This window comes from Typopeltis vanoorti, chromosome 1 (genome assembly GCF_054136105.1).
Source record: "Typopeltis vanoorti isolate ZY-2024b chromosome 1, IOZ_Tvanoo_1.0, whole genome shotgun sequence".
Lineage (NCBI taxonomy): Eukaryota > Metazoa > Arthropoda > Arachnida > Uropygi > Thelyphonidae > Typopeltis > Typopeltis vanoorti.
The window spans coordinates 158,100,943-158,128,890 of NC_143549.1; the positions used below are offsets into that span (position 1 = coordinate 158,100,943).

The window sequence follows — 27,948 nt, forward strand, 5'->3', positions numbered from 1 at the left end:
TTAAATGATGACCATGCAGTCGATATCTATGTTTAATAGTGGTCATGGTATCTAAGTGTTCTGTTATTACTGTTCCTAAATAGTTGAATTGGTTTATCTGTTCAATTGTTAATCCATTCAAGTTGAAGTTTACTTTTTCTTTGTTTTTTCCAATTATCAAGATTTTTGTTTTGTCTGTATTTATGGTCATGTTGTATTCTTTAGCCATATTGTTTAGTTTTGTTATTAGGTTCACCATTTTTTCTTTTGTGTCCGCTATCATTATATTGTCATCTGCATATTTTATGTTATTAAGGTTATAACCATTTAGATTGACCCCTTTTTCTCCTTCCAAGGCTTGGTTAACCATATCCTCTAGGTGGATGTTAAAAAAAATGTATGGGGAGATGGCACATCCTTGGGCTACTCCTTTACTGACGTTTATTTTATCTGTTGTTATACTGTTGAATTTAATTATTGCTTTTGTGAGACTATAATATTTTCTAAGAAGTCTAGGGTATCTTCATTGATTTGTTTCTGTTTTAATATTCTTAATAAAATTGCTCTGTTTATTGAGTCTAATGCCTGTTTAAAATCTCTTCTCTGAAAGTTCTGATCTTAGCATTGAAATTTCTGATCATGAATAAGATGTCTCTGGAGTTAGTATTATGTGACTTGCATCCGGTGCATAAATCTGAATAATCTTTATGTGTAGTCCTTTTTCTTTGGATTTTAGTCTAATTCCAATTATTCTGGATGAGATAGGTTTAATATCTATTATACTTGCAGTAAGATTTTGCTTTATTAGAATTGTAACTCCTTCTCTATGTGCATATGTGCATTGTCTCTTCTTCCTGAATAGAATAATTTGCTCTCTGGTATGTTTAGGCATCCTTCTCCTGTCCAGTGAGTTTCTGAGATCCCTATAATATCCCACTTTATCCTTTTCAGATTCTCTTGTAGAATTTGGAGTTTTCCTGCTTTGTATAGAGATCTGATATTTACAGTAATGCTATATACTTATCACATTTTGCTGACCACATAGAAGATTTCTCACCAGCACTGTGTGAGGCTCATGTTGGTGCATTGGCTACCCTGTATGCAGTAGTGTGAGATGTATTCCTGGTAATCGTGTAATCCATGGAAGTTTTTGGCATTTTAGTGTAGGCAGCTTGCCATTCCTCTGCCACACCCTTTGGTCCATGGCTCCTTATTCTTTATTCAGAGCAACTTGTTAGGGCTTCTCTCATCCGCTACCCAAGGGTGGTGGATGAGAGAAGCCCTAACAAGTTGCTCTGAATAAAGTTGCTCTCCCCTAAGCCTGGTCCGGTTTCCCCTAAGCTTAGAAATTAGCCTAATTTAAATAAATATGGTTGCGTTAAACTTCCTGAAATATGGGGAACACTAATACTTCAAGATCCCTGTTTACATCCTAGGCTGCCAACAGGTTTCCACAGAGGGTGTCCCACTTAGTTAGGATTCTAGTCTTTCGTTCATGTGTTTCATTTAGTTTTGCATTGGCTTTGTTTGTGCATGTTACAAGTTTCATATTGTACTCCCTGATGATGTCTCAGTGACTAAGATGAAATATTGGAAGAATTAAATAATATTTTTAATCCTTTCTCATTGCTATTTCACTCCATTAAGCCTCTAACATGATGATCTGAAGACTGAGTGCATAAGTGAGTAGAACTTCTAGTTCATTGTTGCAAAGGATAGGGTCTTGAAGTTTTTTAGGCAAGGATGCGGTGAGAGTATACAATAATGGAGAAATTTTGAATGATGTGGAGGAGATGAGAGATAGGGGATGGATGGTTGACAAAGACCTAAAATTTAGGTGTTGTATTGCTAAAATTGTGAAGACATTACAGTGATTATTATTATGATGATGATGAAGAGGAGAATCTTACTGTGTTGAAGCAAAGAAGTTTTGGTTCCCTTGTATAAGGCCTTGATCAGGCCATACATGGAGTAGTGTGTGTGTGTGTGTGTGTGTGTGTGTGTGCGTGTGTTTGTGTGTGTGTGTGTGTGTGTGTTTTTGTGTGTGTGTGTGTGTGTACATGCACACAGATTTGGTCACCATGTTTTCAAGGGTATGAGATCATACAAAGAACTCAGAGAAGATTCACTAGTTTGTGTCAGTTTTCTGGAATGTGGGATGTGAAGACAGATTGAGGGAAGGCAATTCGAAAGGCTTTGTGAATAAAAGAAGGAGAGGGAATTTGATTGAGACATATAAGTTGATCGGTGAATATTACCAGATTAATGTGATGGAAGGTATTTTTTCCTGTAGTGTAAAATAAAAGATGTTATCCGTGGAAGCTTTTATAAGGAGGGTGTGAACAAGGGAGTGAGGAACAGGTTATTTGCATGGAGAATTGCTGTTGAGTGAGAGAGAGTGATGAGTGCAGAAATGGGGGAATGATTTTTAGGCATCAGTCAGTGAATTTTTGTATGCGTGTTCATCTTGCAGACATCTTGTGATTAGTCTTTTGACTCCTTTCAGGTCTGATGTTAATAATGATATAATGATAATAACAACATTATCATGTACTTCAGGGAATAACTTTCCACATTTCTGGTTTTTGATAACTTTTTCAAGAGGAATGCTGTGCTGCTGACTGCATTCCTTTTGAAATTTTCTGCCTCTTCATTGTCACTTCTTTCATTTAACACTCTTTTAAAGTAATTACTCCAGTCATCCTGAATATCTCCATCTTTAGTTTTATGTTATTATTATTATTATTTTCTCTGATTCCTTTTACACTACTTTCTTCCATTTCTAAACTTTGTAAGTCTTCAAAACATTTTGCCACCTTTATAGTGTATATCCTTCATCTTCTCAATTACTTGTTTTATATATATCTCGGTATCCTTGAATTTTGTTATCTTAACTTTTAAAGTTTTGTTAAATTTTACTAATTACTGAATTTTTATTTCATTAGGAACTGGGCAACTGGTCAAAAATTGTGTACTGTAATGCCAAATATGCAGGTTGATGATTCATTTAAAGTACATATATCAGTTAATCCTTCAAGGTGGCAGGAAATTTGTTTCTCACATTCAAATAGAGTGACATTTTTTGATATACATATATTTGATGAAACAGCAGAACTTCAACAAAGGTGAATTAAATATATCTTTAAACAGCATATACATTGGTTTCTTTTTAACTAAATTTTAGATTTTAAATGTATATTTAATCATGCGCAGCTGTTTATCAGGTGATTCTGTTTATGTGAATGGCTGGAGTTGCATAAAGGTATATAACAACAAAAAATGGAATGGGTTGTTTCCTGTTGAAAGAAATGTGAATACATGTTTTCTTGTGAAGACTGAAGACATAACATGTTGAAAGCATGCAGAAGAGGTGAGGGTAGAGAGAACTGTTGCTAAAGGGGACAAATATTTTGTCCTCATTATCCTACATCATCCCTCACTGGATATGGTGGCACTCCAGTGGTGGGTAATGTAGGCTAGGAGATCAGCTGTTGATCTAAAACTATGTTCTAGATCTACAACTGACTTGTAAATAACTGTTTGACTTCTACATATTGGAAAGGTTGACTGTGATGACTTTTTTTTATTATTATTTTGGAGAAGATTGAGGTAAGCGGTTTGTTAGCAGAATTTTATTTCCCTTTTTTTGGAATAGGCTAGATATATGCTTGCTTCCACTCATTGAGATGTGCACCAGCTCAATATAAAAGAAGATAATGGCAATATAAGATAGGTATTAGGTTTAGAGTCAACACCAGAAGATGTCTTGCAATCTAAGTTATTTAATATTCTTCTGATGTTCTTGCTGAAAAACAATAGGAAGCATATGGTGCTCAGTTTTGGAATGATAGGAGACATTATCATTCCAAAAGTATGCTGCAAAGTTGAAGTGGATAAAATGAAATATTTAATGATGAAATGAAAAATTTTGAAAGTCAAAATATAGGAATCAGTATCAATGGTATAAAATACAATAATCCCAGAAAACAGAAACAAATTAATCAAATTACTGCAGCTACTAATTGAAGAAGATAAAGAGTTTGGATTAGATGTGTGTGATGTTCTATAGAATCGTTTCCAACTCCTGGCGACTCCACGAACATACACTCTCCATTCCGATCTGTCCCTGATTATGTCTTTCAGAACCTCCAAGTGCACTCCAGTTGCTTCTTTAACTCCATCCACCCATCTAATTCTTGGTCTCCCTCTTCTCCTGCTTCCATCAACTTTAGCAACCATCATCATCTACTATCATTTGCTCGCATAATATGTCTGAAGTATGACAATTTTTGCTTGATGATCATAGCTTCGAGGGAGCCATCTGGCTTTATTCTGTCTATCACTTATTTATTACTTTGCTTTGCAGTCCATGGTATTCTTAGTAAGCTTCTCCAAACTCCAAAAATTCAAATGCATCTATCTTCCTTCTTTCACTCTTTCTCAGGGTCAACTTTCATATCCATACAGTACCACAGGGAATACCATTACTTTCATGATTCAGATTTTTGTTATGAAGCTAATATCTTTATCTTTAAAGATCTTGCTTAAATTTGTCATTGCTTTCTTTCTGAGTAATAATCTTCTTCTAACTTCTTCAATACAATAACCATCTTTATCAAATTGAGATATCCTAGGAGCACAAAATTGTTAACCTCTTCCATTTTCTCCCATCTACTTCAGAATCATTTAGTTCACAAGGAAATAATCATGTGAACATGATTATTCCCTTGCCATAACTTTTGTCTTTTTGAGATTAAGTTTAACTTTCTTCTTTAACTTTCATAATAAGTTCCTCCAAATCTTCTTTGCATTCTGCTAGCAAGGTGGTATCATCTGCATACCTCAAATTATTAACACGTTCGCTGCCACGCTACTTTGGCATGGTCTGTTCCCCTACGCCGAGCAGTTTTACTTCTTCAAGGTCAGTACGATAATCTCGTTACCGGAGGTAAACGTCCTACGAGTATACTCGTAGTTGGCTTGTACAGAGCATATACGGTCTATGAGATTACACAGTTTTGATGCTAGCCCCACAAGCCAAGGATTTTCTCTTCTTCAAGGTCACTACAATAATCTCGTTCCCGACGGTAAGCATCATACGAGTATACTCGTAGCTGGCTTGTGAAGCAGGTTTACCCACTACGAGTATACTCGTAGTTGGCAGCGAACGTGTTAATATTTTTTCCACCTATTTTAACTGAAAATTTCCACCTATTTTAAGACTGAAGAATCCTCCAGCCCTGCCATTCTTAAAACGCATTTGCTGTACAAGTCAAACAGGTATGGAGATAAAATACATCCTTGTCGCACCCCTTTACCTATTGTGAAATACTCAGTTTCTCCGAGATCTGTTCAGACAGCTTCTTGTTCATAATAAAGATTCCTCAGAAGGATAATGAAATACTCTGGGACTCCCATTGTTCTTAACACATTCCACAGTTTCACATGAGGCCTTGCTATAGTCAAGGAAACAAAGGTAGACATTCTTGTGATATTCCTGTGCTCTTTCAAAATAGACAAAATTTCTGAAAATCTCAAAAGAAAACAGATCCGAGCCAGAAATATTTATAAACAATATGAAAATTGAACAAAAGAATACAAATATTTAGGCACCTGCTTTACTGCAGATGGAAAGCAAGATAAAGAAATAAAAATAAGAACAGCCATAGTTAAAGATGCCTTCTGGAAAAATAAAGATCTGCTCAGAAGTTCTGTGGGTATCGAGACAAAGAAAAGAATGATAAGAATATTAGTGTGGCCAGTTTTGAATATTCAAGGTATTCAAGAAGAGAGTAAGACAACAGATAATGGCCTTGGAAATGTGGTGCTATAGGAGAGCACTGAAAATCTCATGGACAGAACATGTGACAAATACAGATGTCCTACAGAGAATGAGAATAAAGAGATCTTTATTACAGGAAATGATCCAGAGAAAGATGAGATTATAAGGACATGTACTGAGTGGTTCAGCAGGACAGAGGATACTAACTGTTTTAAAAGGAAAAATTATGGGAAAAGGATCAGGAGGTAAAAAACGAAGGACTTGGCTTGAGGATATAAGATCATGGACAGGTTCACATGATTATGCAGATACAAAAAGGAAAACCACCAACAGAGAGAACTGGAAAGACATGATGCTACACCCTCTCACTGAGGAAGCTACTTGAAGAGAGAGAAAGTAGAGGTGGTTAAAATGAAATATTTGGTCGAATATTTGTATAGACCTGGTAATGTGGAGTAAAATGGCAGTGAAATGTATATGCGAATTAGCCAAGCAAAGAAAAGGGTGAATTTTAATTAATTGAATATAAGTTGTTGATGATGAGATATCATCTGAAATAAGGAAAATTAATTTTTTGAGTTTTGGAGGGCAACTGCCTTAGGCAATATGTAACAGCAGCATATGATCACCAAAAATAATGTAAATTAATAAGTGATGATAGTAAATTATCACCAATAATATTATTAAAATAATATCATCAAATTCCTGACTGTACCTTCAAGGGGTGTACAGAATATGATAGTACTACATAAAAAATTTACATCATTACTAACTTCCTATCTACAATTTTCCTCCAAATCAGTCTGTTACTTGTCGAGACTCCAACATTATCAGATCTTATGTTTCTATCATCTAAGGCACTTTGTACCGTATCAATCCACCTATATCTTGGTCTTCCTCTGGGTCGTTTTCCTGCCAACCTGGCAGAGAACACTTGTTTTGCTAATCTTTCCTCGCTGATTCTGTTCAAGTGACCATACCACCTGAGATTAGCTCTGCTAACGCATTCCTGGATGCTGCAATGTCAAGTTCTTTCCTAATATCCTTGTTTTTAATATGATATTGCCATTGATGCCATCTGTTCACGCCTCTAATCTTTCTCAGGACTCTCATGTCTGCGGTCTCTAGTCTTTGGTCAAGTGTTTTACTTCTGACCCAGCTTTCAGATCCATAAGTTAAACCTGGTTTGAACACTGTCTTGTATACAGCTAATTTAGTGTTCTGACTAATTTCTCTCTTATTCCATATGAATTTATTCAATTGACTTCCTACCATAACAGCTTTGTTGATTCTGTTGTCTATTTCCATATTTAATTTACCATCTTCACTAAAAATCCTGGCTAAGTAGCTGAAATGTTTTACATGTTCCACAGGTTCCCCATTTTCACAGTTGACATTTTCAACTATTCTACCTATTTTTATTGTCTTTGTCTTTTTATTGCTGACCTTCGTACCATATCTATTACAGTAGCTATTCAATTTAGTCAGGGAATCTTGCAAACTTGTAGCAGATTTATTTAGAAGTATAACATCATCTGCATAAAGCAAAGAGCTGACATTAACATCTCCAATTCTAATATCATGTTTAATACCATTTTCCTTCATAATGTGATCCATATAGATAATGAATAACAGAGGGTATAATGTACATCCTTGCCTCACACCAGATTTAACATTAAACCATCTTCCTTTACTTCCTTCAATTTTAACTGCTGACTTGCAACTCAAATAAAGACTAAGTATTGCTTGATATAATGCCCCATTGACACCATATAACTGTAGCCTACTGAATAGCTTCTCTCTCTTGGCATCTATGCCTTTTCCAGATCGAAATCTTAAATACAGATCTTTGTTATATTCCCATGCTTTCTCAACTAATTGTCGTAAAGTGAAGATCTGATCTTGACAGCCTCTATTTGGCCTGAATCCAGCTTGTTCTTCACCAAGCTTTTCTTCCACAATTCTTCTCAGCCGTTTCTCAAGTATACTGGCATAAATCATGCCTGGAACACTCAGTAGGGAAATACCTCTGTAATTCTAATATCATTCAGTTTTATTTCCGTTTTTATATATGGGTACTATTAGAGCTCTACTCCAATCATCAGGAATTCGTCCCTCTGTCCAGACCTTCTGAACTATGCAGTGCAGCCACTGTAAGACTTTTATACCTCCATAATTCAGCATTTCTGGTCAAATATAATCTACTCCTGCTGCCTTTCCACATTTCAAGCCTTTGATGGCTTTTTCTACTTCTAGTATGGATATGTATTCCTGACTGTATGCCTGTTGAGTGTTTTTTACCACTGTGCTATCACTGATTGTTTCATTTAGCAATTTTTTGAAGTAATTACTCCATGCTTCAAGGATATCTTTTTCTCCCGTTTTCATGTCACCTTTATCATCTCTAACAAGTTTTACAGCACTCTTTCCTCCATTTCTAAGCTTCTTCAACAACCTCCAGAATATCTTACCACCTTCTTGATATTTATTTTCTATGTTCTTGCCAAAATCCTCCCATGAGTTTTGTTTAGCTAGTTTTACACAGTGTTTAGCTTTCTTACATTTGTCTCTGTATTGTCTAAGAGCACAAACTGACTTATTTGCCAGGAACTTTTGATATGCTTTCTTCTTTTCCTTCACTGTCCACCATGGAGTTCTGATTTTTCTATCCTTGCAGACAACCTCACCACATGCCTCTCTGGCTGAATCAATCAGGGTTTTCTTCAAGGTTTGCCACTGAATCTCCAAGGTTTGGTTCTTGTTCTCAAATTCTTTCATTTTTTTTCCCCATAATCTTTGTGTATTTTAGTCTACAGTTCACATCTGAGAGCTGCTCAACTTTTATTCACTTTAAAACTTTCTTTCATGTCATTCTTTTCAATATGAAATTCAATTTTATCCTGCTCAAGACTAAATAGTGATCGCTTCCAATTTCAAATCCTCTGTACACTCTGGTGCCCTGCACCAGGGAGAAAACATCACTATCAACAATAACATAGTCAATGAGACTTTTCTTATTCCTTGCCTTTTCTCTGCATGTGAATTTGTGCACATTTTTATGTTGGAACATGGTGTTAGTAATAACCAGTCCATATCCTGAGCAGAAATCCAACAGATATTTGCCATTATTATTAGCTTTGCTCTTTTATCCAAATTTTCCCAAAACATTTTTGTATGTGTGACAATCATTTCCTACTCTGCTATTTAGATCCCCAACAAGGACCAACTTTTCCTTTTTCATTGTGTCAGTAGCTTTCTCTAGAGCCTCAAAAAATTCCTCCACCTCTACCTTAGTAGATTCCTCTACCTCTACCTTAGCCTTCTGTGGGACCATAGGCACAAATAAGTCTAATTGTCCAGTTCCCCATTCTGATATTTGCCCACAACACTCTACTTGAGACTGCTTGCCATTCAGTAAGATTATCCTCATATTTAGTATTGAATACTCTCTACTCCTTCTTTTCCTTGATTGTCATTGCCTTAATATAACATTTTGTATTTATTGCTCAAAAAGATCTCACCAGTTTTTGTCTTTTTTGTTTCAGTCACCCCTATTATGTTGATCTGGTACTTATCTAATTCCTCAGCTAGCTCCATTTCTTTGCCATTCAGGCTTCTTATGTTGATAGTACCGATCTTTAACTCTGGTGATGTTGAGTTGGGGTTTGTTTTCAGATTTGTTCCAGTAGATGACTTTTCGCTGTTCGCCCTGATCCCCTGGCGAAAAAACAACGGGGGCCTTGTTTAACCAGGTGACGCCCCAGCCAGCATGAAATTTTGTCATGGTGTACCATCATTTTGTATATTGGTTTAAGCCAATAAGAATGCAATTTGGTCGGCTAAATCCCAAATTGTCGGCCCATCCTCGTTTGTTCAGTATCCAAGTAGATACCCAACATGGTGCACCACAAGACGGTGAGGATTGTACATTAGGTCAGAAGCTCTGGTTGGTTCTCTGCATTCCTTTGAAGGCTATGTGGAGGTCTCCTCTCAGTTATACAGCTTTGGCCCTTAAGCACCCCTATTAAAATAATATTATATTATTATTAAATGATATTATTAAAAACAATTTTTGATGGTTACATAAAAGAAGAATCTTCCAAACTTTTGGGAGAGAGAGAGAGAGAGACAATCATTCTGATTCAGATTTGGCCAGTGTAAAAGGGCTTCACACCTTTCTTTGAAAAGGTGTTCATATTTAAACCTGCTTCTATGGAGAAGATGAGCTTGATCCCACTAGATGCTGTTTAGTGTCAATACTGTGTTGTGCGACACCAGACTGTTGAGGTTTCATGTATTCGATATAATATTGATGTTTATTAATTCTTTTTTCCACAGATAATTGACTTGCTGGATTTGATGAGGGTCGATTCCAATGTTCCAACACCACAGGATTCCTCAACGGACTTCAGGGTTCCAATCCCTTATATTTCTGGCATCTCTGAACTGATTGGTAGAAGTTTGAAGTAGTATCATCTCATTCCCACATATTTTCTTATCAGCAAAATTTCTCATCTGTTGCTATCTACAAAAGACAAACTGTCATCTCTATCCTTAGCTGGCATTTGCCAGATCCCTTACAAATGTAATCTAACATACTTTGGGCAGACAGGCTGTTCTGTGGAAAAAAAGAATTAATGAACATCAATATTATATCGAATACATGAAACCTCAAAAGTCTGATCTGGCACAACATAGTATTGACACTAAACACAAGATCCAATGGGATTAAGCTCATCTTCTGCATAGAAGCAGGTTTAAATATGAACACCTTTTCAAAGAAAGTTGCGAAGCCATTTTACATCAGCCAAATCTGAATTGGGATGATTACCTCTCTCTCTCTCTCTCTCTCTCTCTCTCTCTCTCTCTCTCTCTCTCCCCCTATAGTTTCGGAGGTTCTTATTTTATGTAACCCATCAAAAATAGTTTTTAATAATATTATTTATTAATATTAAATTCTAGCATGCAGCAACAGTTTTTAATTGGTAAACCACCGACTACTGTATGCATCTTGTATTCCCGTTTCTTTGATTTACTTGTTTCTATGCACTGATGATGTACTTTATTTTCAGTATGAAATATCTGTACTTTCATTTCATTAAAGGTAATTACTGTGGTTATTGTGTAATTCATTGTTTATAGTCATGCCACAGGTACCTTTATCGATTGGAAGGAATATGATTTTCTGAAACATGCAGAATAATCTTAGCTGATATGAGTTTCCAATTATGCTCCTTTATAAATACTGTTTTCATTACTTTTTGTTGGCATGATTGGTGTAAGGATAAAATTGCCCCCAGGTAATAGATGATGTTCATTACTCAATACAACACCTTTCCTTACTGTAAGATTCAAGTGGCATTATTTAGTTTTTTTTTTTTTTTTTTTCTTATTTGTTGTATAAGACTTTCTATCTTTTTTTTATTTTGTTTTATATTTGGGGCACAAGTTATTAATAATATGTGTCTTTATGTAATATCCTCTTTCTAGAACTCTTTATCTGCCAATAGAAGGTGATGAAAAAGGTGGATCTGCACTATGGGAGGAGGAAGTTTCTTCACTTACCATTTTCACTCAATATACAGAGAAGTCATGGTCTCACTATACTAATACACTTCAAAATTTACCTCTTGCAGCAGCTACTGGACTTAATGAAAATGAGCTATTAGAATTTTATGATTATTATTTGAAACAAAGAAGACTTTTAGCTGTTTGTCAGTGTTGGCTTTCTCAAGGAGGTATCCTAGTGTGTTGCAAAGATGGCACTGTTTTAAAGGTTTGAATTGTACTATTAATACCGTAGTTCATTTTCCTTTAATGTGATGATTGGAGGAGACCAAAGTTTATGATAGCATCATGTAAAAGTTTAATAAACTCTGCTTTTAAATTAATTTTTTATCTTTTAAACAAATTTTATGTTTATTATTCAGATTACATGGGAATATCCATAGAGTCCAAAGATACATCTTGGGAGGACTACACTAAACCATGATTCACACAATACCTATTACATCCTTCTTAATCTCATTGAATGAGCACTTACAACCTTCTGTAGAAACCTATTCCACTTTTTCCCCACTCTCCAAACAAAAATTTAGGTTTTACATCCTTATTAACTGCACACTTTCAATACAAGGGGATGCTTTCAGTCCATGACAAGACAAGAGAGATTTCTTAATCTCTCTTGTCTTGTCATGGACTGAAAGATTTCTTCACCACTCTATAAAAACCTCTTGAGTAACTTTTATGTTTCTAACATGTTCCCTCATTTCCATATATCAACCAAACTTTGTAATCCAACAACCTTCAGCCTATTCTCATAGGGAGACTCTACAGACAAGTCGTTTTAGTCATGCTTCTCTTAATCTTCTTCAGCACTTTCACATCCTCAGGAAAAACAGATAATAAAATTTCTGCATGACCAGTAATCTAGATATGGCATATAAAATCCTTATAGAGAGGAATAATAGCCACCTTATCTCTGCTTGTCAATATGTTCCACCATTTCCAAGTAATCCTTTGAGCTGTTTTTGGAATTTGCCCTCTGAACTATAGTTCTCCTATCCACCATAATTCCAAAATCTCTACCTTTGTAAATTTCTTGCCATCCATTTCTTATCATAAGCTGTCATTACACAGCTTGTGATCCTTTCATTCCAAAGTGCATACATTTATTTTATGTCATATTAAATTGATAACCATTATTCTCTTGCCTATGCTGTCAGTCTGTTTAAAGCATAGATTTATTATTTAAATAAAAAATACTATGTGACTATAGTATAGTCATATTTAGTTAATTTATCCTAAATCATATACATTATATGATTTAGAGTAAATTTATCCTTTTCCTGTACTGTTGGTCTATATAAATCATCTTGCAAGATGTCAACAACTAGATAGAGGAGTACAGCATATGTAGTGGCCTTACAGGAAAATATCAGTAGACTGTAGGAGTGAGCAAGAGAGTGAAACTTTTAATGTGATGTTGCAGAGTTTAAGGCCTTGAAATTTGGTAGACAAGGATGGAATGCAGAGTATATAATTAATGGAAAAATGAAGAAGAAAGAAGAGATGAGAGAACTGGAAGTGATGGTGTACAGAGTTGAGAGGGTCACATTGCTAAATTTGTGAGGACATCACAACAGATTATGGCAATGATGAGGAGGACCTTGACATGCAGAAGCAATGAGGTTATGGTTTCTTTATAATCCTTGATCATACTGCCTACAGACTATTTGTAGTCTGTAGGCAGTTTTCAAGGGGATGAGGATATTTTAGAGAGTGTCCAGAGAAGATTTACTAAGTCAGCGTTGGGGATATGAAGAAAGATTGAAGGGATGCAATTTGCAGAGCCTTGTGAATGGAAGAAGAAGAAGAAGAAGAGGGCATATGATTGAGATGTATAAGGGATTGTACCAGATTAATGTGCACCAGATTAGGAGAATTTTCATAGGGAGACAAGGACATAACAGGAGGCAATTATGCCTTAAACCTATTCACATTTTCTGCACTCACTATGCTCTCAGACAATGCATTCCACTTGTTAACCACTCTTCATGCAAAAACCTGATCCTCACTCACTCACTCACTCACATTCTCCTTTATATGGCTTCCAGGAATGTCCCTTCTTCTACCCTTATCTCCCTCTACTCCATGAAAAATCTCCTCTATATTAATTTGGCAACAACTCCTTACCAACTTGTACATCCCAATCATATCTTCTCTTCTTCTTCCATTCACAAGGCTCTGCAAATCGCATCCCTCAATCTGTCTTCATATCCCCAACACTGACTTAGTAATTCTTCCTTGATCCTCTCTAAAATATCCTCATCCCCTTGAAAAATAGGAGACTAGCATTCCTTAATAATATTTAATAATGTTATCAGCTAGCTATCAGCTAACGCCTTTTTATTCCCGTATACGGGGAGTAGGCGAGGCCATTTAGCCCTATCTAACTTTTGGAGACTGAGTGGGCAGTTCAATCTCCACTGGTACCAATGAGAGATAGATGGCCCAAGGCTATCACTAATTAAGTGGTACGCAGTGAAGAGAGACAGCTCAAATGTGCCGCCATCTCGTGGTCCCTAACACAATATATTTAATGTCTGAAATAATATGGGTTCTACGGTCGATTTTCTTGAGTTTACGGGACGAAAAACCCGAGTTTCCAGGAGGAAAAACCCGTTTGCCCATGCCAGAGATCGACTAACTCGGGAACCAGTCGAAAAAAGGCTTAGAAAAATTTCCTCTAGTCGCCGACTATACTCAAAACCAAGTCTTCCTTCGTGCGGCCAAGCACAGTGGTATGCAAACGCCACATCCACTGAGCTACACAGGCTCCTTAATAATGTTATTTGTTATTTAATTTAATTATGTTATTTAATTTAATAATATTTAATAATAATAAAATTCCTCCTCCAATCATTCCCTATATCATTAATATAACAACCAAGTATAGAGCCCTGTCATGCACCACTAGTCACCCTATTCTCTTGGATTCAACCCTGTCAAATAATATTCTCTGATGTGTGTGTTCATCAGCCATCCTTAAATTCATGTCACCAGACTGATATGTATCTCTATTTGTTCAAGTTTATGTAAAAGAATTCCATGTAGTATCCTGTTAAATGCCTTTGCAATGTTTGTCAGTATCATAGTGTGGTAATTTAATTTTCCAACTTGACTGTCACTTTATAAGGGAGTAAATTACAAAGTCAGGATATTCCTTCACAAAGTTGTGCTGTTCCCCACAAAGAATATCATATTCCTGTCCACCCATTTCTGAATTTCATCCTCAACCTTTTTTTTTTTCACTTCTTTTACCTCTTTTGCTACTCTCTCTCAGAGCTGCTTTTATGTAATGGAATAATTCTGCCCTCTTTTCATTCTCTTGGGACTGTGCCAGAGATGAGAATTAAATTATCTGGTGAGAGGCTGCAATTCTCCACAGCTTCTCATATGTTATATGCATTATATATTATATTATTATATATATATATAATACTAGGGGGGGGGGGGCTCCACCCTCTGATGCCTACAGTGCCCAACCCCCCTGTGTTCCAGACCCCCCCCCCCCCGGTTGCCTATGGCACCCAACCCCACACTGGTAGGCCAGTTCTCCTTGAATTCCGAAGATTCAAATTTTGAAGACTCAACGGTCAGGGGTTACCCTGAGTTTCAAAACGTTTCAAATAACTTGACAAAACCGTTACATAAAAACGTTACATGAAATTTTATTTATCACTAGGTTAGACTATAATAGATTTAGTTTAATCCTTTATCCCAGTGAGAGCAAACAAAGTTTGCGCCTGAAAATATCTTCAGGACTAAATATAGTGTTGTACTATCTTATCCAGTAAGTAGTGCAACACCAAGGCAACTCGTGGCAAAGGTGGAGCAAGCTACCAGGCACTTCTAACCCAGTATCTCCCATAATGCAAAACACATTTCCTATGTGGATATGTATACTGTTATGCATTAAAGGGATTGGCCATCTACCCAGACTAGTTTCGACCTTTATTGAGGTCTCTTCAGTGGGAGCCAGGCCCAGAGCTGGAGATACCAGGCAGAAGCAGTAGCAAGTCATCTGTGCCTATGGGAGTTGCCAAAAGGTTTATCACCTTTTTTAAAAATTACTCTGGATTTAGAGAAAGATGTTGAAAATTTATTTATCACTAGGTTAGACTATAATAGATTTAGTTTAATCCTTTATCCCAGTGAGAGCAAACAAAGTTTGCACCTGAAAATATCTTCAGGACTAAATATAGTGTTGTACTATCTTATCCAGTAAGTAGTGCAACACCAAGGCAACTCGTGGCAAAGGTGGAGCAAGCTACCAGGCACTTCTAGTCTGGGTAGATGGCCAATCCCTTTAATGCATAACAGTATACATATCCACATAGGAAATGTGTTTTGCATTATGGGAGATACTGGGTTAGAAGTGCCTGGTAGCTTGCTCCACCTTTGCCACGAGTTGCCTTGGTGTTGCACTACTTACTGGATAAGATAGTACAACACTATATTTAGTCCTGAAGATATTTTCAGGCGCAAACTTTGTTTGCTCTCACTGGGATAAAGGATTAAACTAAATCTATTAAACGTTACATGAAAACGTTACAAAAAAGTTACCTAAAAACATTACACATAACCATTACAGCCTACATCCATTTCAATTTCAGCTTATCATTTTATAGTATAGAGTAGATATAATATGTATATATAATGTGTTATATATATATATATATATATATATATATATATATATATCAGTGCCATTGCATGATCATTTCGGTTGGGTGTGCTGCCATGTTTTCCAGGAGGGGGGAAAGCTTGGAGACAAATAATTACGTCAATAAATTTTTATAATTATTGATTTAATTAAATAATTACATCAATAAATGTTTTTAGCTTTTTTTTATGTAATTATTTGTCGATATAAACTATAAATACATTATTTTCATTTTGCATCAATTTTAAGGATCTTTAATTCTTGGGGGAAAAAAAAGTATTCAGAATTAATATTTTTTAGCACAATTTCATATATTAAAAAATTGACTGGCATATTTTATTAAAAATCAACTAATTAATTAATCCTAAATTAAATTATTTCAGGTTTTAAAGCAAAAAAATCATAAAACTTACAAGTAAAATAATATTAAATTACATACACTTACCTTTTAAAAATGTATTTTTTTGTTTAAATTTGCTTCACTATAAATTTACAATTCACACTTCACTCTGTAACTTACTAGACCGAGGGCAAACTAACCAGTCACTGTTCACAAATGAAAAAGATGAACCAAAAACAGGAACATGTGTTTTATTACTGCAATAAAACACGTGTTCTATGGTTACCCACAACAGGCCAATCCATAATAAAATTTTAAGACAGACAAAGCGTTCCTAGGGTGAAAGCGTAAGATTACATATCTCAATAAATTTTACGATTATAATTTATGGAATTTTTTAATCGATCCCAGGGGGAAGTGTGCCCCCCCCCCAGATGCCCATAACCGTGGGATTGCATTTTATCGATGTATGAAAGTTTTGAGAGAGCATAGTGCATCAGCACTCATCTTTATTGGTCCAATGCAATTAATTGCAGGATAACTTTGAATACTTCTGCGTAGAGTGGGGGAATAGTTTGTTTTATGATTGATTAGAAAACAACAATGCAGGAGAATGCTATATTTAGTTGGTATATTTGAAATACTCAAAGATGAAAATATGTGAACCATCATTTATAAGACATGTGAGAATAGGAAGGAATAAGTGTGAGTAGAAACACTTTCATTAATGGTAAAGAATAATTAATAATTATCATTTGTGACATGTGTGTCCTATAAGTTACTGGGTAGAGCGAATAGCACGATCCTATAAATTCTAAACATGAATAAGTGAATTTATGATGGCATAATTAAAAAAAAAAAAATTTATGAGAGAGTATTGCATGAATAAATATGGTTTGATGGAGCAGCAAATTATCTCATAAAATTTGTTGCACATGTTATGTGTAACAATTCTCTGGTTTGTGTATATTTCACTCCGTTTTCCAAGAATTTTATTTTGTTTACTGCGACTCAGTATACATAACATCCAATCATTATCGGAATTATCCGCACTTTCTGGAATCCTAAATTCACTAGTTTTTTTTTTTTTTGTATCAGCGATTCTTCTGTCTTATCAATTTCACATTTTTACTGGTATTTTGTTGTAGATCAACAATATCTTATAATATACAAAATATTCATTTTTATTCAGGAATAGATATTTTTTATTGTTTGTTGTTTCTGAAGACTAGAATAAAAATGTCTCTATACCATTAAAAAACTTTGCAACCTCAACAGATGCTATACTGCAAAGAAAAGAAAAAACAATTAGCATTTTTCTCCTAACATCCACTTTCAGATTTTCAATTACAGAAAACGTGTAACAGCAGTTTGTAATAAAGCTGTCGGATATAGTAATCGTTCAACTCATGACAGTGAAAACATTCAATTGGATTTAAATAGGTGGATAGGCTTATGTGTTCATCACACATGTTGAATTTGATTTAAATGTTATTGATGCGAGCACAGATTGATAAGAAAATAACTATTTATTAACTTAAAATCTAACATTTCACTATTATTATTTTATGATTTACGAGAAAATTGTGGTTTTTGTAACAAACTTTGTTTGTGTGATTTGAAGATGCTGGATATAATACCAGCGAAATATTAGCTTTTAAGTTAATAAATAGTTATTTTCTTATCAATCTGTGTTCACATCAATACCGTTTAAATCCAATTCAACATTCAATTGGATTGGTTGACACAATAACCAATCACAGCCGCTAGGTGCTGAGTGAGCTCAAAATTTAAGCTCACCTAGTCAAGCCTTCTCAGCGGTTTAAAAATAATTCAAAGCTAAGAATTTGACACGCTGCACATATCAATTTTTTTTGACATGCACAGCATATCAAAAAAATTTGACACACTGTTTATGAGACGTGACACAATGTGACGTTTACGAATGTGATGCAATTCGTAATTTTATGCTGCGAAAAGTGTCTTCTTCATGAAGCACTAATGCTTTATTATCCTCGTGAAGAGGACAATGAAGCATTAGTACAGTATATTGTGTTCAATTTTAGGAATCGCATGAAGTCTGCAAACAATTGGGTGAGTCTTTAACGGGAATAAATGCAAAAATATAATATCGGTGATACTGATATTTCGTGGATGAGCACCACACGCCTAGCACACCTGGAATATTTGCCCCAGATATATATATATTATAAAATATGTATATATAATATTATATGTTATATAGCATGGATTTGCTAAAGGGAGGTCATGTTTTAGTAATACGCTTACTTATTACAATAAGGTGACTGCTTCCATGGACAGAGGAGAAGGATAAACGGTAATATACTTAGATTTCGCAAAGCCTTTTGATAGATTACTGCATGATAAGTTGATAGTCAAACTAGAGCTGATGGAGTTGGATATTAGATTGGTGCATTGGATTGGAGACTGGCTATCTGATAGATATCAACAAGTTGTGTATGGGTGGAGCGATATCCAGGAAAGGGAAAGTTACTAGTGGTGTGCCTCAGGGGTCTGTTTTGCTGTTCAACTTGTATATTAATGATATTGGTGAAGATTTGGATGGAGATATTCAGTTGTTTGCAGATGATGGAAAGTTGGGACGAACCATGAAGAGTAGAGAAGATGTTTTGACTTTAAAAGAAGACTTAAATAAATTGAGTGATTGGGAAGATAGGATATGAGTTCAATATTGCAAAATGTAAGGTTTTAAAATTTGGAAAACAAAAATGGGATGCAGAATTTATGCTTGGTGAGGATGATCTGGTAGTGATAGCAGATAAGGATCTGAAATTTAGGGGACATGTAGCCAAAATTGTGAAGACAACACAAAGGCTTCTGGGAATGATGCAGAGGACACTGACTTGTAGAAGTAGGGAGATTCTTGTACCATTGTAAAAGGCTTTGATTAGGCCACACATGGACTGTTGTGCCCAGATTTGTTCGCCTGGTTTTCAGAAGGACGAAGAGATGTTGAAAAGGGTCCAGAGGCAACCGACTAATCTAATTTCTAACCTCTGGAATGTCGAGTATGAGGAAAAGATTGAGTAGATGCAACTTGCAGTCTGGTGGACAGGAGGAGGGGATTTATGATAGAGACCTATAAGTCAGTAAGTGGTTGCTGTAGGATCAATGCTGGAGAGGTTCTACAGAAAATAGAGGGAGATCAGGGGAGAACCAGAGGTCATCCCTGGAAACTGTATAAAGAGGGTATGAGTAGGGGAGTGAGAAGCAGGTGTTTTTCATGCAGAGTTGTGAATGATTGGAATGCCTTGCCTGAGAGTGTGTCTGCAGAGCATTTGAGTGTGTTTAAGGCACGGTATGGTGAACGGCGTGTATGATAAAAGGACCTCCCAGATGCGTCTTTGACTCCATGGGGTCTTGGGTAATTTTTAATTTTTTTTTTTTTATAATTTTAAGCACTTTATTATACCTTGCATATATATAATAATTACATTATAAAATTATAGAAATTATAAAATTTTAAAATTCTGAAAACTACATACATATAATTTTTTAAAATTTTTTTATTTTTTATTATTATTATTATTTCTCAGATAAATTACATACATTATATGAAGACAATTATGCATAACAAATACTTTCTCATACATATAGTTTTTTTTTAAATAATAATAATAACAATAACTGTTTACAACATATATTATTATAATATTCATAATGATGATTATTACAGATGTTTCTTTGCAATTTTACACTCTATATATACAATATCAATGGATATAATCACTCTATATTGCATACTTTTGTTACAGTTATTACATACATTACATACATTTCATCACATATGATACATTACTTACATTTGTTTACATATGATACATTACTTACATTTCTTTACATATGATACTTACATTACATACATTTGTTTACATATAATACATACATTACATACTTTGGTTTTCATGTGATACGTACATTACATGCACTTGGTTACATATGATACATCTTGGATGAGAACTAATTTCTCTGTTTTCATCCTTGAAGCTTATATGTAAGCTTCGAGGATCGACGAGGTAAGCATCGACTGCATACCTAATCTTCGGTGTGCAGTCGGAGCTATCACTTGACCACTTCCCTTATACTTTTTTCATCCTTCCTTTGCAGTTTCTTGCCATGGTACTGCTCACATTTGTCTCCTATGTTTCTTGTAATCATCAGACTTGTTATTTCTGTGCCCTTTAAATCAAAAACTCAATATTTAGCTGTCTTCCCAGTTCAAGATTCAAAGTCAAAGACAAGGTGGCTCGTTTGGATTTCATCAAATTCTCTAATATCATCACCAGATTCATCACTCTGAAACACTTAATTGTCTTCATCACATGCTGTTTCATGTAATTATTTCTTAGTAGTTGTATTAATTCCATTTCCTTCTCCTATGTTGTCTCCTTTCAGTCTGTGTCTCCATATTCAAAGTTTCCATAACGATTACTTTCCCTGCATCATTGAAGTTATTTACTCATGCTTGTCCTGTGCATCTTTCTTCACATCTCTTGACCATTAGCTGTAAGCAATTGTATATTTGCCTCTGGTATCTGTCCTATACCAGATTGCCTGAAATATTCTGCCTTCCATGTCTTTACCTTTCTGAAATTCTCTCATTGTTAATTCTGTTTCTTCTGTTACCATCAGCAATATATCTTCCTCCATTCTTTTCTGCTCTTTCTGTCCTCTCTTAAAATATAATATCCTTCACATTTTATCCCTATAATTACATCATCCTCTGATCAACTAGATCTCACTAATACCACTAAACTTTCTGTTAAGGGTTTTTGTGGATCCAATATCCCCTTGGATCCACAAATACCTGTATCCTATAATAACCAACCTATTCAAATTTGAGATCTGAGAAACTAACTTGGCATTTTTTCATCATTTCCATTCTCGTACCCATTTGCTTCGAGGAGTACCTGAACATATATTCCTTTGTTCTTTCACTGTAGCTCTGATTTCCTAATTTTGCACTTCCAAATATTCACTGATCAATTTTCTCCAGAAACAACTCCACGACCATTCAAATACAGTCTTCATATATAAATCCTTTCATCTCCATCAAATTCACTTCATACATCATCTACAGAATGCACACCGATTTACTAGCAATCATAATAGTTATTAATTCACTCTTGTCATACCTTGCCAGCAAACTTGCAGTCTTTATTCTTGGTCTTCTTTTGCTTCTTTCATATCTTCCTGTCAAAATCAACTCCTTTACTTTACCTCATTACATTCAAATAGCATCACTGACATTCTTTATCTTTGTAGATGGAAAACATGATTTTTTCACATTTTCAACTATACCTCCTTTCATGGAATCATCATACAGTTCTTTCTCCTCGCTATTCTGTCTCTCTCTCTCTCTCTCTTTCTCACACACATTTGCTTTTTCCCCTTTTGCCTCTCCTGTGTCACTTGCTATATGTTTCTCTAGATCTTCCATGCTATCATTTGTATTTTGGTTACATTTTTCCACTCAACTGATTCCTCTCTGTGCTTTCACAGACATATTTTTTATATCTGCTATATAACATCTATCAGTTCACTTTCACTTTGCTTTTGATACGAATCCCATTTCAGACATCTTGCTTTTTGAAATACTTCATGCACATTTTCTCTGACTGCACTTACTTTCAAATTACAAACCCCTTTTTCTTTTCCTTATCATTCTCATACTCATTTTCTCTGTATATATGTTCAGGGTCCCCATGGGGGCCCTGAACATATACTTTCCTTCATTCTTCTAATGTAGCTCTGAGTTTATTCTGTACACACACACATACCACCACACATCAGATCCCACCAAATCCTTCATGTTGAACTATTTCAACAATTAAATGTAGACATCATTGTTCTGGTACATTGGTTATATGCTGTGCTATAATTCAACTAATCTAAATCTGAATAAATATAAATATAAAATGTATCGAAATAAATATAAATCTAATTAAACAAAATCTAACACAAATTATGAAACAGTATCCCTAGTTTTTAACAAAATTATCTTTTCAAATTACCTTAGTAATGATTTTACACTCTCTCTCTCTCTCTCTTATATTTTAAAGATTTTTTTTTTCAGGGGAAGTTGATGGGGCTGGAAATGTGACATTTTTTGATGGAGGAAATATATGCAGAGTGATGTTATGCTGTAAGAAAGTCAAACTATTATTATTATTATCAGAGACCTCCAGGGAGTTGAGAACTCATTGAGGGAGGCTATACATCACCCTCACCAGCTATCATATGAAATTCACACTAGATGCATTCACCACTTCAATAAGTGTTGAGTGCATCTTTTTACTCACTTGCTGAGAGAAAAATCTAGATCTCACCCCATGAGGGCTAGATTTTTTCTTAGAATTTCTTAGTATGCTCTTAGAAAATTTTAATTTTTCAAATTAGATATAGTGTGTTAATATATTTATTTGCCCATCTCTATGTTGTATTTGGTCACTTATTAAATATTAAACTGGAACTTTATATTGGCTTTATTAGTTGACCAGAGATTTTGAAAAAATCTCTTGGAGACAATTGTATATATTTTTCAAAATCTCTGGTCAACTAATAAAGCCAATATAAAGTTCCATTTTAATATTTATTTGCTTTTTAAATTGAAAAAATATGTCGAATGCAAATACATTTGCATTCAACATATAAATGATGTATTCCATAGTTTCAAAATGTGGTAGTGTGGTTGTTATTATCTATAATAATTGAAGTTCTTAAAATAGGATTAAATTTATCAGGTAATTTTTAGGGCAAAACTTTTATTTGCATTAAATTTCCCTGTTTTTTTAATTCTAACATTTTTTGATATGAAGGGAAGTATGGTCTTGTGATAATGTTAACACTTCATGGCTGAGAATCTAAATACATCACAAGAAAATGTGTTATTTTTAAGGATATCAGAAACTAATTTTGGAAAAGCTAAAAATAGAAAACATGCATCTTTTACTTCTTTCAGATAGATTAACTTGACATTGTTGTATTTCTTTCCTTCTGTTGTGCTCATAGTATAAAGATAATCTAATCTTTCCACCTTTAGCTAAAGATTATAAAATCATTCCTGGAACTTTCATTAGGGTAGAAAACACTTCTTTATTTGTAACTTGCCATATTTCTCTGTTTTAAATGGTCTAAAATTCAAGAAGTCTCTTTATGAGTAAATTCAGCATATCAGAAACATCAAAAGTTCTGTAATTTAATCATTATTATTATTATTATTATTATTATTACTAAAATTATCATTATCATATTGTGAAAAGTAGGCTTCTTTAGGGTTCCTGTAAAATGGGCGATTTTTTATCATCTTAATTGGATTTTTTCTAAAAGTAATTAGTGTTTTATAATATATTACTGCTGTTATTACAGACAAAAATATACTGTTGTTGTTGTTGTTGGTGGTGGTGGTGGGTGGTAGATGGTATATTTCATAATGTATTTGTTGAGCTTCTTCTTATTTAGTATTCTGCAATTGAGCAGGTTCTTCTTTTAGTAGCAGAAACTTTCCTTCCACTCTCTTCTGTTCTGAGCCTTCTCTTTCAAGGTTGTGTACCTGTCTCAGCATGTCATCTAGCATTGTTTTCCTTACTCTTCCTCTGGGTCTTTTTCCATCTATTTTTCCTTTGATGGCATCTCTGATGATTCCATTCCCTCTAAGAATATGTCTGATCCAGTTTCCCTTGCTTCTTTTTATCCTCCTTAACAGACTTCTTTCTTCTTCTACTCTTTTTAAGACCTCTTCATTAGTAATTTTATCTGTCCATTTAATTTTTTCCATCATTCTCCAAATCCACATCTCAAAGCTTTCCAAAATCTTAATTTCTTCTTTCTTCAATGTCCAAGTTTCAGATGCATAGCGCGCAACACTCCATACATAATATTTTATTAGTCTTTTCTTTAGGTTTCTATCCATTTTACTTCTGAATAAATTTCATTTTCTATTAAAGGCATCTCTTCCCATTGCTATTCTTGATTTTATGTCACTTTTACATCTTCCATCACTGCTAATAACACTTCCTAGATATTTAAATGTCTTTACTTGATTCAATTTTTCCCCATTCGTTCTGATATCCATATTTGCCTCTTTCCTTGCTGTTTTCATTACCTTTGTTTTTCTGATGTTAATTTTCATTCCATAATTGATACATGATTCCAGTAATCTGTTCAACAGATGTTGTACTTCTGTTTCAGTGTTTGATAGTAATGCCTTGTCATCTGCGTATCTTATTGCTTCTTTTAGCATTGCTTTGGAATACATGTTGAACAAAATTGGTGACAGAGAACAGCCTTGTCTTACTCCTCATCCAATGATACCTGGTTCTGTTGTACATATATGCCTCTCACCATGGCAGTTTGTCCCATAATTAGCCTTCTGTCTTTCCAATCTATATCAATCCTTTCCATTACTTCCACCATCTTATCCCATTTTACATAGTCAAAAGCCTTCTCAAAATCTGTATAACAGATGTTAACTTCTTTATTCACTTCTAGACTTCTTTAACTTACTATTCTTAATAGTCCAGTTGCATCTCTTGTTCCCATACCCTTCCTGAAACCAAACTGATCTTCTCCCAGAAATTCTTCCACTTTAGATGCAATTCTTTGTGTTAAGATTCTCATAAGTATTTTTAATGTATGGGAAATGAGGCTTATTGTTCTAAAATCCTTGCAGTTCACTGCATTACTTTTCTTTGGTATAGGTATAAATATTAAGGTCATAAAATCTTTTGGTAGTTCTCCTTTGTTATAAATTAAATTTATTATTTTGGTTATTTCTTCAGTTCCTTTCTTCTGAAGTTGTTTCAGGAATTATTATTATTATTATTCAGGCCTCCATGGAGTCAAAAGACTCATCGTGGGAGGTCCTTCCAAAGAAACACAAAGTCTATCAAGATTCATCGAGGGGAGGTCCCCCCCCCCCTACGAAACACAAAGTCTATCATACCACTCCTTAAACTCATTGACTGTTCTCGCTCTCACCATTCCATCAGGCAATGCATTCCATGGTTCAACCACCCTCCAAACAAACAAATCACTCCTCACACGCTTGCTCACAGTTTCCTTTCATAACTTCCAGGGATCACCTCTTGTCATCACTCCTTCCCGCTTCAACCAAGCAAAAGAACTCCCCAGTGTCAACCCTGTAACCACCTCTCAACAGTTTAAAAGTCTCAATCACCTCTCCTTCTTCTATTCACCAAACTCTGCAGTCCACATTCCCTCAGCCAATCCTCATAACTATCATTGTACAGTGCAGAAACCATCTTTGTTATCTGCCTTTGTACCCTTTCCACATTTAATTTATCCCCTTTAAATCCTGGGGACCAGATCTGAGAACAATAGTCTAAGTGTGGTCTCTGATCAGAGTCTTATACAATGGAATGATAACCCTTTTATCTCTGCAGGTCAGTGTCCTTCTCATTATTGCAGCAATCCTCTGTGTTACCTTCACTACCTTTGCAATATGTCCCCTAAAATTCAGGTTTCTATCAATCATCAACCCCAGATCTCTTGTCTCCCCTACTTCCTCCAGTATAAATCCTCCCATAGAGTATGCAGCATCCCATTGATGTTTCCCAAACCTCAAGACCTTACATTTTGCTGCATTAAACTGAGACTCCCATTCATTTGCCCATCTATCTAGCTTATTCACATCCTCTTGCAGGGCTGCCACTTCTACACTATTACTAATAATCCTTCCCAGCTTCGCATCATCTGCAAACAACTGAATATCCCCTTGTAATCCACTGACAATGTCATTGATATAAAGGTTAAACAATATAGGTTCTAGTGTACTAAGCCCTGTGGGACCCCACTTGTAACCCTCTGCTTCCTTGAAACTGCCCCACCATACACAACTCTCTGATACCTATCGGACAGCCAATCCTGAATCCAGTTGACCAATCTGACATCCAGACCCATGTGCTGCAACTTAAATATCAGCTTATTATGTGGCACCCTGTCAAATGCCTTCGTTAAGTCTAAGAAAATGGCAGTATATGCCTTTCCCTCATCTAATGCTCTTGTAACTTTATCATAAAAGGCTTGCATATTGCTAATACAAGAGTTCCCCTTCACAAATCCATGTTGACTCTCACAGATAACATTAACGTCATCTGCCTAATGCTGTATATGGTCCTTCAATACTTTCTCCAAGATCTTATTAACTACTGATGACACTCAAATTGGCCTATAATCAGACAGTTCCAGTGTGCTACCGCCCTTATGAATAGCACTATCTTAATTTCCTTCCATTCCATGAGCACCTTTTCCACAGCCAGACTTTCATTGAAAAGGCGGGTCAAAAGCACTGTCAGTTCCCTACACATTCTCTCAGAACCCGTGGTGAATTACCATCCAGTCCTACAGCTTTATTGACATCCAGAGTACTCAATATTTGAAACACACTCTCCTCCTGTACCTCTAAACCTCAAACCTGCCCTATCCCTCTAGCATTAAAACTGATTCCTCCAGGATGAAAACTCCAATACAGTGTTCATTGAACAATTCCACTATGTCCTCTGCATCAGTCACTCTATTCCCATTTTTATCCCACAATATCATTCTTCTGCAGTCATTTCTCCTCCTACTAGCCACATATCTAAAAAAATTCCTTAGGATTTTATTTGGATCTTTGAATTCTGTGGGTATTTCATCTATTCCTTCTGCCTTTCCACATTTTAGTTCTTTAATGGTCATTTGTACTTCTGTCTTCAAAATCTCTGAGTCTAGATCATCTTCATTTACCGTCTTTATATCTTCTAATGGCAACTCATTCGGTCAATTTTCCTTGTCATGTAGATCTTCAATGGATTCGTTCCATCTCATTAGGATTTTATCTTCTTCAGTTATGATTTCTCCATTCTTATTTTCTATGCCTGTAGCTCAAATTCCATTTCTCTTATGATTCATGCTTCTTGCTTTTTCATATAAAAGATCATACCTTCCCACTCTCTCATAATTTTCCATTTCTTCACATTGTTTTTTCAGCCATTCTTCTCTACTTCTTTCTGCTTCCCTTCTCAATCTGTCATTCAGGGTTCTATATTGTATTTTCCCTTTTGGGGTGTCTTTATTTTTCCATTTTCTTCTTTCTTCCATTAGAGAAATCATCTCATTAGTTATCCAAGGTTTTTTTATTCTTTTTAGCTCTTACATATCCAATTTCTTCTTCTGCAATCTTCTTTATTTTCTCTTTAACTTGTTCCCATTTCTTTTCTGGATCTTCAGTTTTGACAAAACTTGTTTCCTCTAATTCTTTCTCCAATCTATTTCCAAATTCCTTGGTATTTTTTAATTTCTCTAAGTTCCATTTTTTCCTTTTCATAGCTTCTTTTATTTTCTTTAGTTTCACATTTATTTCTATGAATAGTAGGTTGTGGTCAGAGTTAATGTCAGCTCCAGGATGTGTGCATGCATGTTTTACACTATTCTTATATATTTGCTTTACTATAATGTAATCAATTTAATACCTTTCCGTATATCCTGGTTTTTTCCATGTGTATAGTCTTCTCTTAGATTTTTAAAACCAAGTATTTGTAATTAGCTTATTTTCTTTACAGAATTCCATTAACCTTT

General features: G+C 35.0%; 1 protein-coding gene across 1 annotated transcript in view; it reads left to right on the forward strand.

Annotated features, from left to right (window-relative positions):
- Nucleotides 1–27,948, forward strand: part of LOC150110579 (cilia- and flagella-associated protein 43-like) — a 609,434-nt gene that overhangs the window by 93,248 nt on the left and 488,238 nt on the right. The window contains exons 5-6 of the mRNA XM_090401881.1: nucleotides 2,925–3,104; nucleotides 11,252–11,537. Of these exons, the coding sequence (XP_090258007.1) occupies nucleotides 2,925–3,104; nucleotides 11,252–11,537 (466 nt within the window). The remainder of the gene's footprint in view (nucleotides 1–2,924; nucleotides 3,105–11,251; nucleotides 11,538–27,948) is intronic.